The following is a 14,438-nucleotide window of genomic DNA, read 5'->3' as shown; positions in this document are numbered from 1 at the left end:
CCCATTCAGCATTTTGGTCTCTTATCTACTTATCTGTTGGTAAAACGTGTGAGTGTTTCAAAAACATGTCTAAAGACAGAATTAGTTATGCCAAGGATGAATACACAGCTGGAAAGCCTATTTCTTCCTCCATTAGTTTTGGGCTTGTTATGATACATCCTTCATGAGACAAGTGCTCACAGCAGAGTTCTGGGAGTGTCTGTTTCTCCATTTTCTCTCCGTTTCCTAGTACCCAGAGCAGCTGTTTTCTCAAATCAGTATATTTGGACTACGTTTTGTCTTCCATCTGACCACTATGCACTGAACAATCAAGACTTAACCAAGAGGAAATCAGCTTCTCCATGCTCGTGCATGACCTGAGATTTGAGCTGTCCTTTTCAAGACATTCACGGATGTCACTTACAGTCAGGATTCTGGTGCAGACCTGCTTAAACAGCAAAGCAAGGTGTGCTTAAATGCCTGCTTATCAATGCCTCTAATAGAATGCATTCCTACATTTAAATATGCACCAAAATGTTTATGGATTTTTAATGGTTTGTATGTATTCATGTCTATTTCATGGATTTATTACATATAATTATATATAATTTATGTGATTTACATAATTATTTAATTAATGTATATATAATATATGCATATATGCATTAATTCTCTCCTCCTACTGAGCAGGGATAACTACATACTGGAAAATACAAGTCTGCCAGCAGACTGCTGCTCATAAGGTCACATCCAACCCCGCAGTTCAGGTGGACAATGCAGTCATGACAGCAGCAGTAGAGGAGCTACTAAGGTGGAAACTCGACCAGCAGTCACATTTCAGCTTGGATCCATCTCTAGAAGAGAGACACCAGTGCTACTATCAAAACAGAATTAATGCATGGGCAGTCACTGCAATGGTCTGTGGTGGCAGCTGAGCTCCAGGTGTGAAAGGTTTATCTATTGCATTTCTTAATTAATTATTATGTGAATATTATTGACAGGTTTTGAATTGCAGATTTTGGTTTCAGCTGTTCAGAAGGTCAATGCTCCCAAACACTGAACCTACGAGCACAAACTGTGAGATGGTTTTGATACCTGCTATGGGCTCTCTGTACATGGAAACAAAGCAACAAATGGGCCCTGCAGGTAAACACAAACCTGCTTTTAGCACCATCCATCCCTGTGCCGAATATCAGAGGGGATCTGCTCTGTGTCCCACATGCAGAAAGGCAGTCTCTTGTAGGCATCTGGAGAACTAGATGCTCCAGGAAATCCATCCATTCCTTCTTTCTGCAGTTCTTTTGGCTTAAAAATGGTCTTTCCAACATAACAGCTGGGTAACTTGTGTTGCTATTTCATTCATTTTGCCCTTCCTTTTGCTCTCCTTTTCGTGCTGAGTCAAAGTCAATGTCACTAATTAGCCTGAATGTGTATCTGCGTCAAACGGAGGCAGAACAGAGATCAGGAGAAGGAAGAGATGCAGAAGATGGCTAAATTCCCAGCAGAATTAACTTTCTGTTTCTAATGATCAGTGAGAAATTAGCTGGTAACACATCTGAGGAGCTGCCAATCTGGGTTTGTCCAGCTAGCTCAGCACAGGTGATACCAGCAAGCAAGCAAGCAATGAAATAAAAATACTCAGCATGAAGTGCCTTTTGCAAAGAGTTGCCAGAGCATTTCAGATCAGCGCAGACTGTTGGGAAGTTTCTATCAGTGCTGTACTATTTCATCAAGGATTAATGTAAGTGTAGTGCCATCACTGCCCTCCATTTACTGAAGGTGCCTCCACACATTCTGGTTGTTGGCAGACACTCAAAGATGTGGAAGGTTTGATAGGTAAAAGAGCAGCTCCCTCCTTTTCCGTGACAGCTCTTTGTTCCTTAAACATTTGTATGTGATGTGTTATACTTTTAAGATGTTTATTTTTTAGATTGTAGAGATTGATGGTTGTGTTTGTTTGTTTGTTTTTCCCATAACTAAATGTCTTAAAGAAACACAAATAGTTTGAAAACCATTCTTCCCAGAATGCATCTTCCAGGTGACAGGAATAACAGTTCTTATTTAACCTGGAGCTAGAAAGGATGGATAAGGGAACTGGCAGCTCTACACTTTCTTATTTTTTAAGAATATATGTAGAGCTGAAAGGAATCATGTAGTACATAATGTAGCTATCAATATATCTCGGTTTTTGTTTTTGCTTTTGTTTCCCGTTGTTTTTTTTTTTTTGGTCGTTTATTGATCTTTCTTGTATTTCAGATTGATCAAGCAATCCACCAGCTTTGCAGAATTATGCCTACCCCGCAAGCCAGAAATGCTTCAAACCCATCAGAAGACATCTGTAAATACCTTGGCACAGCCCTTCTCCAGATCAGCCCAGTGAGGGCTGAAATAACTCATGATTCCAGCTGACAACGTGCTGCTTTCTAACAGACATTTTGCAGGAAGGGTTCTTTCCTTCGTCATTTGGCACAAACCTTTTCTTGCAGAAATTTTGAAGTAAATTTCACTGCCGCAAAGATGTGGAGATCATCAACACTGCGTTGCCTCTTGCTCCCAAAACATGCTGACATGACTAAAAGGTCACAGCACTTCTATGGTATATTGCTTGATCAACACACTCACATTCACACTCTATTATAAAATGGAAGAAGTTTGTGTCATGGTTCTCCAGAGTGCAGAATTCTGTACTTAGCTGCTAAAAATGAGTGTCTCACAGCTGAACCTTGGCAGAAATCCATCAGGGGAAGAAGGGCCTTGAGGCTGTGCAGCAAGGAGGAGGGCTGAGTTCCTCTCCAGTGCTGTTTTCCAAGCCAGAGTCCAAACCAAGAGAGCTTGCAGCACTGGAGAATGAGCTACAAACGGCCATTTGAAGCATCTCTTCAAGCACTTCTCATCTGCCCAGAACAGAAGGCCACAATCAGTGTTAATTCTTTTTCAGGCAGCATGGGATTTCTGTCTGCCTTGGTATGCAGCAAAGACACTGGACTTTGGTTTTTAATGCATCCAGAAATGGCATCCTCTTACTGCACCTGTCAAAATTATTAGAAGTACTTCATGTCAATAAGGATTCCCTAATCTTTCAAAGTCTCTGCTTTACAGTTTTATATATATATATATAAAAAAACAACAACAAACAAAAAACAAAGAAAAAAACATATTTGTTAAATAGAATGTTTTCTACAATTTTTTTCTTTAAATCTCTCCTATGGTTTAAAATCTGTCCCTTAAACCTTCCTTACGATTTTGTAGCATGCAGGTTATGCATTTGGAACAAAGCAAATTCTCACTTGCATAATCCCAAAGGCTGATGTCAGCCTGTTTGCAGCCTTGACCTTGCATGGAGATGATCTCTACTCATAAGGGTCACTGGAAATCACAGCAGATGCCCTGGGAGGTGTTTGTGTGTCCCCATTGACTTCCATTACTCTTTTAAAGTAATGAAGAGGTAAGAAGGATAAGAGGGAGCAGCCATGCAACAAATAAAACTGGAAAAGACAAAAGACCCCAGAAGCTCTGTTGACCCCTTGCATCAGAGCCAGAAAGAGTCTGGAAGACAGTGAACTGTTACCTATACACGAGAAAGAGAAATAAAACAGCCCAGAAAAGTAGATTCTTTTGGCTATTCAGATTTATGTTCTTTCCCTGTATTCCTTCTTTTCTCTTAATGCTAAAACTTTCGATAAATAAACACAAATATTAGCTTAGACAAAACAATTCTGGTCATCGCCAGGCCATGATCACGTGTCAGCAGTTCCAAGGATAATCTCAAGCTTTCAGGTGAAGAGAACTGGAATAGACTGCTTTTATTTCTTGCTTTTATTTATATTTCATATGCAAAGATATCTTCTGGCACAATAAATAGGGATAATAAATGGAATAATTTGTATCAGTGATTAAAAGTACTTGCTTACTGCTTACAAAGAAGTACATAACTTACAAAGTACATTCGCCAGATGAAAAACAAGGCATCAATACATCTGCATTACTAGAAGCAAATATATTGCACTGACACTTGTAAACCATTTTACGTGTCTCACAGTGATTTTCCAATAAGAAAACAAAGGAAGAAGTATAAAGGCTCCTTGTGCTGCTGGTATGTAAATCACCCAAGCAATCACAAGTGAAAATGAGAATGGTGAAAGCTCACTGCTGATGTACTGAAATCTTCATGTGCTATATCAAACCTGCAAGGAATGCAATGGACAAATGACAAGCTCACGTCCCTCTTCTGACAAGGTTTTGGCTGCAGTGACAGCCTTCTTTCTGAGTCAAATCTTACCATCCTCCCAGCAACAAGCTCTACCTGCTGAATGGCATATTGCTAGGAGCATCCTTCCACAATCCAGTAATGGTTGGAACAGAACTGTGAGCTTGATTTCTTGGAAAATAAGGCTGTGTCTGAATATATTCCAGCACAGAGCAGGAGAAGAGACGGTACTGAGCAGCATGGCAGCAGGTAAACAAGGCATCGTGTACACTTTAGAAAGTAAAGCTTTCCTGTGACGGACAAGGAAGCAAGATGGGGGAAGATGGATGGAATCAAAGACTGCGGCCCTTGGTGGGAAAGGAAAAGCTAACTTCAGTGTGGGACACAAGCAATAAGGACAGGATTTGGAGAGTTTTCTGCTTTCTATTGAGGTGTTCAGCACCTCACCACTCTTAGAATTTTTCTCCTAGTATCGGATCTGACTGTGTGGGTTCCAAATGCCCCAGGCAGAGAAAGAACTCAGTTTGGATTCCTCTCACATGTAGTAGAAGAGGGCAAAGGAAAGGCAATCTGCAGACACCATCTCCTCCAGCAATCTGTAAACCTAGCAGATCTGCCCCATGCTTTATTCATCATTGAGTGTAATAGAACATTTGGCCTTGTGTCAGCTGGAGGATCTGACTGCTGAACTCAATGGAAGATTTCAGTTTTTCCTTTCAGCCACAGAGATAAGCAATCATGTTTTAATTTCAGTCTGAGTCAGGACACACTGCATAGCAGAGTACTTGTATTTGTACTGTATTAATTGTGACTTTCAGAGTTACAGTTAAACAGTTTGGGCCCTGATGACTTCAGCTGTTGAAAATAATGGAGCCTAGTCACCTCCTGGGATTGTGACAGCAGTGGAAATGTGAAATTGCTGCCTTCCCTTTTCTTTTTCATGGTTTAGACTCTAAGGTTAGTGTTGCTAGCTAGGTTTGTCATGTTTCTAATGTTATTAGAAATGTAGCAGCAGAGCTCCAAATAGACACCAAAAGATGTGAAGCTTCTATCTTGCATGTGGGCTGAACTCTTAACTGTACGCTTTTTAATAAAGGAGATTATTTTGAATGCCAGCATTTTCTACAATAGAGATTAGTGTGTATAATACTTTCCACGTATCATCTTTCCTCCTTTCTCACATGAGTTGCTTTCCTAAACAGGAAAGTTTGATAAAGGCAAACTAAGAGTTACCTGAAAGCTGCAATAACTGATAAGAACACATCAGCAGAACCAAAGCGTGATTTCTCTTCTGGAGGTTTTATTTGAAATGCAAGTATTCTGCTGTTCAGATAGAAATTCCTTAATAAATCTCTATATAGAAGCAATTAGCAATGGCTCCGTTTTACTGCTGCTGTCAAATCATATTAGTACAAAAACTGCGATGGTAATGTCTCAGATTTTTTTTCCTTTAAAAAGCCAAACGGTTGAGCTCAATACAAATACCTGTAAGTGACAGAGAGATATTTAAGCCAGCATTTAGTGAAGAAATGCTTAAGCAATTCAAATTCCATTATTTTAAAGTTATTTTCTCTTCTCCTAACTAGCCTATTGATATTTTTACAATAAGATGTGCAGTACTTTCAAGAGGTGTATTTTCTTTATCCTCCCATGTATTGATCACTTTATTTTCATTTCAATAAAACCAGCTGAATGCACAGTTTAAAATTCTATTGATGTATTTTGAAGCCTTCCTGGAGTGACGACATCAGTGGGCATTGGGCAACTGCTGTCATCTCCCTGTACTTGTGGAAGGCTTTTGACATGTTCCCACATTGCATCCTTATCTCTGAGGTGGAGAGAGATGGATTTGAAGGCTGAATCATTCTGTGGGTAAATAATTGGTCTGATGGTCACAGCCAGAGGTTGTTATCACCGGTTCTGAGTCCGGGTGGAGGCCAGTCGTGAGTGGTGTCCCCTAAGGGTCCATCCTGGGACTGGTGCTCTTCAGCATTTTCATCAATGTGATAGGCAGTGGAAACAACACACGGAGGGTGGTGAGGCACTGGAACAGGTTGCCCAAGGAGGCTGTGGATGCCCCATCCCTGCAGGCATGCAAAGCCAGGCTGGATGTGGCTCTGGGCAGCCTGGGCTGCTGGTTGTGACTGCACACAGCAGGAGGATTAAAACTATGTGATCATGGTGTCCTTTTCAACCCAGGCCATTGCATGATTCTATGATTCCATGACACAAGTGTACCCTCAGCAAATTTGCTGATGATACCCAGTTAGGTGGTACAGCTGGCAGAGTAGAAGGGAGGGATGCGATCCAGAGGGACCTCCCAGCATGGAGTCCCCAGTCACTGAGACAGTGCCGGGCAGCGGTGCCCAGCAGCTGCTCCCTGGCAGGGGCTCTCCCTCAGATGAGGTCATTCCCTGCTTGGAATTCAGCATGGAACCGGAACCCCAGAGCCAAGTGCATCACAGAACATGCTGTTTGGGGGCCTGCAGGGCTGCCCTGCGTGCTGCCTGGTCCCCAGCCATTCCCTGTGAGGTGACACTGCGCTGTGATGTCACAGTGGTACCTCGTGCACCCTCGTGGCAGCGGTGGGAGCGGTGGCTCAGTCCGCTTGTGGGACCCGCAGGAAGCGGAACCAGAGAGAGCGTTGCGTCTACCTGGAGATTTCCTGCTGTCATGGAGCGGCTGAGAGCCCTTCGAGGTGAGTCCCTCCACCTCTCCGCACGCCGTGACAACGCCTGAGCGCACGTGTACCTCCAGAGTCAGTTCAGGCCGCGCCGGCAGCACCATCCTCGCTCTGCTGAGCGCAGCTGCCCGCTGTGGTTTCCCTGGCACCCCAGCAAGGGGAAAGCTCCCTCCCCCGTCCCCGCCAACCACGCGCAGCCCTGCGCCGTGGGGCTGGAGGAGCGTTCCTCCCAGAGCCGGCTGGATGCTCGGCCCTGGCTCCGAGCGACACCGGCGGCAGCTGCTCCGCTCTTTGCTTCCAGGTCTCTTTGCCTGTGTGGGCTGCGTGCCCAGACGTACGCGTCGCAGGGAGAGAAGCAGGGTACCGAGCCCTGTCCCTGCCTGCGCCGTGACTTCGCTGCTGCGGCGCCTGCAAGACCGGGAGGTGAGTCGGGGACGTCTGACCGTCAACCATCCTCCCTCGCCCTCCCGGCCCGGTGCCACGGTCCCGTGGGTGCCAGGCCCCGGCGGTGCATCCACGTCGGGATGGGTGGCAGCGGGCAAAGCGAGCGTGCCCGATCCTTGTCCCCAGGGTGACCGAGCGCAGGCGTACTGTGAGCTGGAGAGTGCCCTGTGGGAAGACGACAGCCGCCCGCCGTGCGGAGTGGTGAACCGGCTGCTGGCAGAGGTGTCCCAGGACCTGACGGCAGCCCAGGTGAGGGGTCACTCCCGAAGGCAAAGGGAGCCGCTGCCCACGCTGGCGTTCTGCTGGCGGACAGCGATGGCTCAGCCCTTCCCAGGGCCTCGGGCGATCTCCTGTGCCGCGTGTCACCAGAGCCTCTTTTGCAGGGCGTGACCGGCCACGTGAAGACAGCTGCCGGCAATGTCCTGGTGGCTCTGGCTCGGACGCACTTCACCCTGGTGATAGCTGAGCTCCAGAGCCACCTGAAGGCCGCGGGGAACGCGTCCAAGGAGTTTGTGCTCCTCACCCTGAGCCGACTCTTCAGCACCTCTGGTAGAGCGCCCTCAGCCCCCCGACATCTCCGACAACCGGGAAAGGGGCCTCTCCCCTCCACGCGCGATCTGCGTTGAGCTGGAGGATGCGGGGCTGCAGCCCCTCCTCCCTCGCTGCCCAGACTCTGAGTCTGAGTCTTCTTCTCCTTCCTCTCTGCAGCTCCACAGTGCGTCCCCTTTGTGCGGCTGATGCTGGCTGGCCTGCGCAGTGTGGTGGGCCAGGTGAGCAGTGGCCGGACCCTGCGCCTCGCTTGTGCTGGTGAGTGCCGGACCAGAGCAGGGGGCCTTGGGACAGCCCTTGCACCTCGCCCTGCTGCAGGCTCTCACAGGCTGCCTTTTCTCTCACTCTCTTTAAACACAGAAAATAACAATTACTATTCATATGTGTTTCTTTAATTTTGTTTTTTCAGTTGTGAAACAGTGGCTGGATGGAGTGAAGACTCACTTGTCCTCTGGATCCCAATGCCCCTGGCCTGCCATGGAGAAAGAGCAGATCTATGAGAACCTTCAGGAGCTGCTCTTCTCTGTGCTGAGGAACTGGCAGGACTGCCAGGAGGAGAAGGTGAGCCTTGCTGCGCTCCCAGCCCAGGGTGGCAGCGGTGGCACCCATGTGGCAGCTCTGTCTGTGCCCAGTGGGCTGGCAGCTGAGCAGTGATGGGAGGGAGTGGGCTGGCTCTGCAAAGGGCCCCAAAGTGGCTCTGTGGCAGGGAGCAGCTGCATGTCACAGCATGTGGCAGAAAGAGCTGGGGATGAGGGTCTGGGGAAAACCTGCCTGCCCTCCAGAGCGAGCCCATCTCCTGCTGGGCGTGGGGGTTGGGGAAGGGGAAGGGAAAGAGAAAGCCTTCTCTGTAGGAAGGGTAGACCTTCGGTCTTTGATGCTGGGCCTCTGCCATCCCTCTCCAGGACAAACAGGCCATCCTCGGGGCCATGGCTGCCATGCTGGATGTTCTCCTGCAAGAGGAGCTGCACCAAGAGCACGTCTGGGAGCAGCTCCTCTGGCTTGTGCACCCGTGTCAGGAGATCCAAGACACCTGCAGGGTGGCCAAGGTGAGACGCTGTGCAGGGCTCAGGGTGGACGTGGGGCCAGTGCAAGTGCCACGAGGGGTCGGGGGGTGCAGGGAGGAGGTGGGGAGCCCTTGGAGAAAGGAGGAATGGGTGCCTGAAAGCCTGAGGAGCTCTGTGCTAGCAACTGGGGGGACCACATCCAGTTGCATCTGATGGGGGAGAAGAGGGCTGCTGGGTGGGAAGTGCCTGCAAATGATGCCCAAACACGGCTCGATTGAGAGCAGAGAGACTCTCGGTGCTGCTGGGAGGTGGGGGATAAACAAGAATGCCTGTGCAGGAGCTTCTCCCTGCGGAGAAACAGTTGGAAAACAATTTCTCCACTCCCAAGTGGCTAGATGTGGCTTCATCCCTTTCTTCCTCTCCTGGTCTCTTGCAGAGCCTCACTGTCTTCCTGGAGGCCTTAGAGGGCATTGAGTTTGTCATCCAGAAGGACAAGTTTCTGGACATCATGAGTGCCGTGTTCTACCAGGTAAAGGGAGCCTATCCCTGTGCCCACAGCAGTTTTCCTCTTGGCTAAGTCTGAGGAGGACTGCAAAGCTCCGAGCCCCTGACAAAGGTGGCTCAGCCTTAGCTCCTGCATGCTCAAGGCTGTTCCTAAGCCTTGCGTGTCCCCCCAGGGATGCTGTGGGGCAGGCTGGGTTTTGTCTGCCTGTCCTCTTCCTGAGAATGCCCAGGAAGATGAGAGCAGCAGCACAGCGTCTTTTCCATCCTCAGTGCTGATGTGATTTTCTCATATGGACTTTGTTCCCACAGCTCTATGACAATACCAAGCAGCACAGCGAGGCTGATTGTGCACAGCTGACCCACTGCATCATGCTGCAGGGTAAGGAGAGGAGCTTTGGCAATGCTTGGCGGTGTCCTTGCCAAAAGGGCCTCTCTCACAAACCTCAGGAATGGGCATGAGTTTCTTGCTAACATACTGTGGGATTTCCTCCCTGTAGCCCGGATCTGCCCAGAAGAAATGGTCCTGTTTCTGCAGTCACAGCTGGGCAATGACTGGGAGGCTGGACGCGTGGCAGCACTGGGTCTGCTCGGTGCTCTGGCTCGCTCTGATGGTCAGTACCACAGGGTGGGACTTCCAGGGATCCCCTCTGCCATCGGGGTTGTGGCTCCGCTCATGCTTCTGTGCATCTCTTGCAGAGCCCGTGATGATGGAGAAGCTGCCCCAAGTTGTTGAGGCTGTGCAGTGTCTGTGCAGCGACCTCAGGATCCGGGTGAGCTGCTTTGGGAAAAGAAAGCTCTGTTGGGGTGGTGATGCTGCTGCCAACACGGGCAGGGCTGGGGTGACTAGAGAGGTGCTGGGGCATTGACCACACGGTCGTGATGGCTGCTGTGGGGAGAGCAGGCAGAGTGGAGCGGGCAGATCCCTGTGCTGTGCTTGGAAAGTGCACAGCCTGGTGCTAAGGCCTGGCCCTCACCTCAGGAGCCAAGGCTTCTCCTCTGCTCCTGTTGTCTCTGCTCGTGCCCAAAGGGCTGCCCCGATGAGCAGGTGGCTTCCCTTTGCCTTCTGACCTGAAAAATCACGCCCACAATTGACCCCTGGCAGGTGAGGACGGCAGTTCTGCACTTCATCAAGGACCTGCTCAGTTCGAACACCCGGAGCTGCTCAGCCTGGGATGTGGTGGGGCACATCTTCACTGAGTTCAGCCGCACCGCTGGAAGAAGGGTAAGGACAGTGGGCAGCATCTTCTTTGGGAAGACCTGTGCTGCTCAGAGGGTGGCACAGAAGCACCGCTGGGGCCGCACCTGAGCCTCCTGAGAGGCTCCTGAGAACTGAGGTAACCAGGTTTCAACACCGTTGTGCAGGCAGCTGGAGACCTTTCTGCCCGGGAAGCCCAGGAAGAAGGAGCTCTCCAGGAGCTGTGCATGGACATCCTGGGGTCTCTGGACGTCTCTGCGACAGGGATGTCCAAAGTAAGTCACATCTGCCTTGCTGCTGCTCCTTGCCTTCGCACCACCTGTTCCTCATCCCACCACCCCAGGTCTCTCCTCCAGCGTGCTCTGAAGCACGCAAGACTCAGGGAAATTCACAGAGTCCTCTTCATCTCTGAGCGGAGGCAGGAATGCTGACACGCTCAACTGCCTCATTCCCGACAGCTCCTGTGGCCACGGCTGCTGCTGTTCGTGGTGCCAGCCCAGCACACCGGCATGCTGATCCCGGTCTCGCGCTGTGTCCGAGCCCTAGCTGAGAGAGAGGATCTAACAGGACGGCGAGTAGAGGAGCTGGATCCCCATTTCCTCAGCTCCATGTTTCAAGGTAGGAGCAGAAGCTCCGCCAGTGAGCTCTGCCGACCTGTGCTACCACCCAGAAGGGACAGCGGAGCTGCGTGTGGCTGGGCACGGAGCGTCTTGGAGTCTGACTCAGCACTTTTTTCTCCTCACAGGCCCACGACTGACTCCCCAGACACTGCTGGCGCGCCTGCTGGTGAGTAGATGCTCCAGAGCCCAGTGCCACCAGCCCTTGGGAGGAAGCAGCACGGCCACGGGCAAAGCTGTTGGCTGCTCCTTGCCCGCCAGGGCAGAGCCAAGCTGCTTCCATCCTGGGGGGAAGCCGCTGCTCTTGCTGCAGAAGTGACCCTGCTTCTCCTTGCTCTCGCTCAGGTGGTGGCAGGGAGCCCTGTTGCAGGCAGCGAACTCCAAGCCGCTGCCTTACAGCTGATGCAAAACCTCCACAGCAGGTTCCACAGAGCTGTGGGGGCCATGTGGGCCGCTGAGATCCCCCTGCTGCTGCAGTGTCTCCAAGGTAAAGTGCTGGTGGGGAGGGAGAGGCGGAGGCAGGGAAGGGGGGGAGTGAAAATGCAGCTCTCTCTGCAGGGTGGCAGAGGGGAAGCATTGCCTGCAGCCCAATGCTTGCTCTGCTGCTGTTCCCATTCCAGGGAGACAGCGCTGAGGCCCGGGGATCTTTCCCCCCGGGGATCTGCCCCTTCCAGGACACGGATGGGCCCTTCATGTCCCCTCAGTTAGTTCTGTGTTCCTGCGGGGACAGTGTTTGTGGGGAGGGACAAGTCAGTTTGTGGAGGGGGTGCAGGTCCCAGCTTGGCAGTGTCAAGTGCCCAGGCCAAGCCAGGTTTGCAGCAGCTCTTCTTCTGTGCCTTGATCCCAAGTAAGGGTCTTTTTCTTCCTGTTGCTGTGCAGGGAAAGATGAGAGCTTCCTGGACACTGCAGGGTGGGAGCGCCGTCTGCTAAAGGTACAGCACTGCTGGGTGCAGAGAAGTGCTTGCCTGCCCCAAGTAGCCCCACTTCCATATGAGCCACCATGGGACAGGAACAGCCTCTCCAGTGCTGCTGTGGAGCCTTTGAGGCGCTGCCTCTTCCACTCTGTCCCAAGCCCAAGGGGTGTCTTAGGAGAAGGGGGGCAGGCAGCTTTAAGGGAGGGAATGCTGGGGAGCTGGGAGAGGAACTGTTCTTCCAGACACCTCTCCCCAGAGGGCTGCAGCAATTGGGAGTGAGGGAAGAGGCAAAGGGCAAGGGAACATCGTCTTCTCCTGTTCTCCAACAGTTCCTCGGGGTGTCAATGGACACCATACGGGATGAGGCCTGGATCGAGGCCCTGAGCTGTGAGCTGAGCCGGTGGCTGAGCAGCTCTGCCAGCAGCTCTGCAGAAAAGGTGAGTTCCCCCCGGCTCCACCCAGCGGTGCAGCTGCAGGTGTCCAACTGGGCCTGGGGCTGCGGCTGGTGCTCTGCCCACGCGGGATGCTGATGCTGCTTCCCCAGTCTGTGCCCCAGAGGGCTGTTCCCTGCAAGCTGCCCAGGGATGGCTAAAGCTCAGCCCTGGGGCTGCTCTCAGTGACTCCCGGGGAGCGTGGGTCCTTCCACCTGGCCTTCCCCCAACAGGTTAAGCTGCTGCCACATCTCAACTTCTTCCTTCCCTTCCCCTGCAGTCTTTCCTGTACAAGGCTCTGGGCACAGTGCTGGGAGCCTGTAAGGGAGTCCTCCACATCCAGGAGAAGCTGCTGCAGCACCTGGAGGAAGCAAACGCGGAGGACCCATGTGAGGTCCAGGTGAGCCCTGCTCTCCTCCAGCTCCTGCGAGCATCCCCGCTCCATCCCTGGGGCAGAGGGCTTCTCCTGGCCCTGCTCCGCGCCTTTCCATCTCCTCCCTGCTGCCCTTTTCCTCAGGAGAGGATCTGTAGATTCAGGCCTGTGCCAACTGCCCCTTGTTCTTTTGTGCAGGGAATGGTCTCTCTTCTGAGCCACGCGGCTGAGAGTAACTTCCAAGCAGTCCTGGCCACGCTCACCACGTTTGCGTCCAGGCTGTGCAAAGGCCGCAATGCAAGGATTTCCAGGCGCAAGAAGGTAAAGCGTTACGGGTTTCCATCTTGGCATTCTTCTGCCTTATTTTCACAGCAGCTCGTGCCCTGGAGCCCAGGTGCATCGCGGGGCACTGGGGGCCGTTGAGCGAGTGTCTCAAGGCATTTCTTCCCACACAGATGGAGCTGGACAGCATGAGAGCTCAGGCCACACGCAGCGCCCTCGTGCTCGCCCATGGCAGCTTGGCACTGCGTGCCTCCAAGGAACAGCTGCTCGCCCACCTGGAGGGAGACATCGTGGGCAACATCCTGATGCTCTACAGCTGCAGCTGCCGGGTGAGAGCTCAAAGTGTGCCAGGGTGTCTGAGCGCCCAGCTGCAGCCCCTCCACGTGGGGGGATGCTGAGAGGGATCTTCCCTTTCCAAAGGTCCCCTGGGGAATGGTTTGTGCCCAGATGAAGACCTAAGCCCTTCCCTTAGCGTTGTCCCCACATGTCCCCCTTGCAGCCCTTGTCCCATCCCACAGTTCAAAGAATGTTCTTCTCTCTTGGGCCTCAGGACCTGCAGAACAACCTCGCGCTGGTGCAGAGCATCACAGACTTCAGCTCTGCCTTCCAAGCAGTCGTGGGTGATTCTGCATCCTTTAACCCCTCCTTGAAGGGAAAGCTTCTGGAGATCCTGATGGTGAGTGCCTAGAAGCAGGGCTGTCTGCAGAGTTCTGGGCTGTGCCACGCGGCCCACTTCCCTGGGGGCACACAGGTCTCCATCAGCCACACGTCTCCAGCTGGTGGGGACCTTGGGTGCTGGATGCAGCGGCTGGGCAGCGGGCTAGGTGCACCAGCTGTCGAGCTGCTGCATCCTGCAGTGCTTCCATAGGAAACATGGGAGTTGGGGCTGGTGTGTGGCAGTTATGCTGTCTCGGAGCTGGGTGGAACAGCTCTCGTGTGCCCCCTGCCCACCTTGACAGTGTCTCTCTGGGACTTGCAGGACCTGCTGAAGAAATATTATTCGGGCATCCCTGTCTCCCCAGTGCCCCTCAAGGTGGTCCTGGCCCTGGAGGAGTTGAGGTAAGGTCCCCATTTTGGGTAGCTCCTGAAGGTCTGGAGGGGGTAGAGGGCGAGGAGCCGCATCTATAGGAGTGAAGACTGGGCTGTTGTGCCCAGCGGAGCTGAGGTTCTGGGCAGGGAGAAAGGCCCTGGTGCTCCTGCCCCCTGGCAGGGAAGAGAAAGAAGAGTTGGGGTCTCCTTCCCTTCAGAGCGGGAGG

General features: G+C 51.8%; 3 protein-coding genes across 3 annotated transcripts in view; all 3 read left to right on the top strand.

The window, feature by feature from the left end:
• The window catches only part of LOC116239474 (rho GTPase-activating protein 32-like), a 124,493-nt gene that overhangs the window by 27,972 nt on the left and 82,083 nt on the right, over positions 1–14,438 (top strand). The gene's annotated exons all lie outside the window — the stretch shown is intronic.
• LOC116241080 (maestro heat-like repeat-containing protein family member 2B) lies at positions 6,786–12,765 on the top strand. Its single transcript, XM_090130687.1, has 18 exons — positions 6,786–6,884; positions 7,171–7,292; positions 7,440–7,562; positions 7,697–7,862; positions 8,022–8,120; positions 8,272–8,423; positions 9,228–9,395; positions 9,680–9,749; positions 9,868–9,981; positions 10,067–10,140; positions 10,473–10,592; positions 10,733–10,840; positions 11,024–11,183; positions 11,311–11,351; positions 11,528–11,660; positions 12,062–12,114; positions 12,426–12,483; positions 12,761–12,765. The coding sequence occupies exons 1-18, from the start codon at positions 6,860–6,862 to the stop codon at positions 12,763–12,765; spliced, it is 1,791 nt and encodes a 596-aa protein (XP_089986813.1). The 5' UTR covers positions 6,786–6,859.
• On the top strand, positions 12,861–13,870 carry LOC149912158 (maestro heat-like repeat-containing protein family member 2B). The gene is made up of 4 exons (XM_090130993.1): positions 12,861–12,927; positions 13,099–13,221; positions 13,356–13,511; positions 13,733–13,870. The coding sequence occupies exons 2-4, from the start codon at positions 13,102–13,104 to the stop codon at positions 13,868–13,870; spliced, it is 414 nt and encodes a 137-aa protein (XP_089987119.1). The 5' UTR covers positions 12,861–12,927; positions 13,099–13,101.

This window comes from Phasianus colchicus, chromosome Z, assembly GCF_987193195.1.
Source record: "Phasianus colchicus chromosome Z, bPhaCol1.hap1.1, whole genome shotgun sequence".
NCBI lineage: Eukaryota > Metazoa > Chordata > Aves > Galliformes > Phasianidae > Phasianus > Phasianus colchicus.
Note: the sequence above shows the minus strand (reverse complement) of the source record. Positions and strands in the feature narration are given on the sequence as shown.

What these genes read in the sequence shown, in the direction of transcription:
- LOC116241080 (XM_090130687.1), top strand. Translation starts at nt 6,860, where the DNA reads ATGGAGCGGCTGAGAGCCCTTCGAG. An exon ending in GCGGCTGAGAGCCCTTCGAG is followed by an intron (nt 6,885 to 7,170) that starts GTGAGTCCCTCC and finishes CTTTGCTTCCAG; the next exon opens with GTCTCTTTGCCTGTGTGGGC. An exon ending in GGCGCCTGCAAGACCGGGAG is followed by an intron (nt 7,293 to 7,439) that starts GTGAGTCGGGGA and finishes CCTTGTCCCCAG; the next exon opens with GGTGACCGAGCGCAGGCGTA.
- LOC149912158 (XM_090130993.1), top strand. Translation starts at nt 13,102, where the DNA reads ATGGTCTCTCTTCTGAGCCACGCGGCTGAGAGTAACTTCCAAGCAGTC. An exon ending in GGATTTCCAGGCGCAAGAAG is followed by an intron (nt 13,222 to 13,355) that starts GTAAAGCGTTAC and finishes CTTCCCACACAG; the next exon opens with ATGGAGCTGGACAGCATGAG. An exon ending in TCTACAGCTGCAGCTGCCGG is followed by an intron (nt 13,512 to 13,732) that starts GTGAGAGCTCAA and finishes CTTGGGCCTCAG; the next exon opens with GACCTGCAGAACAACCTCGC.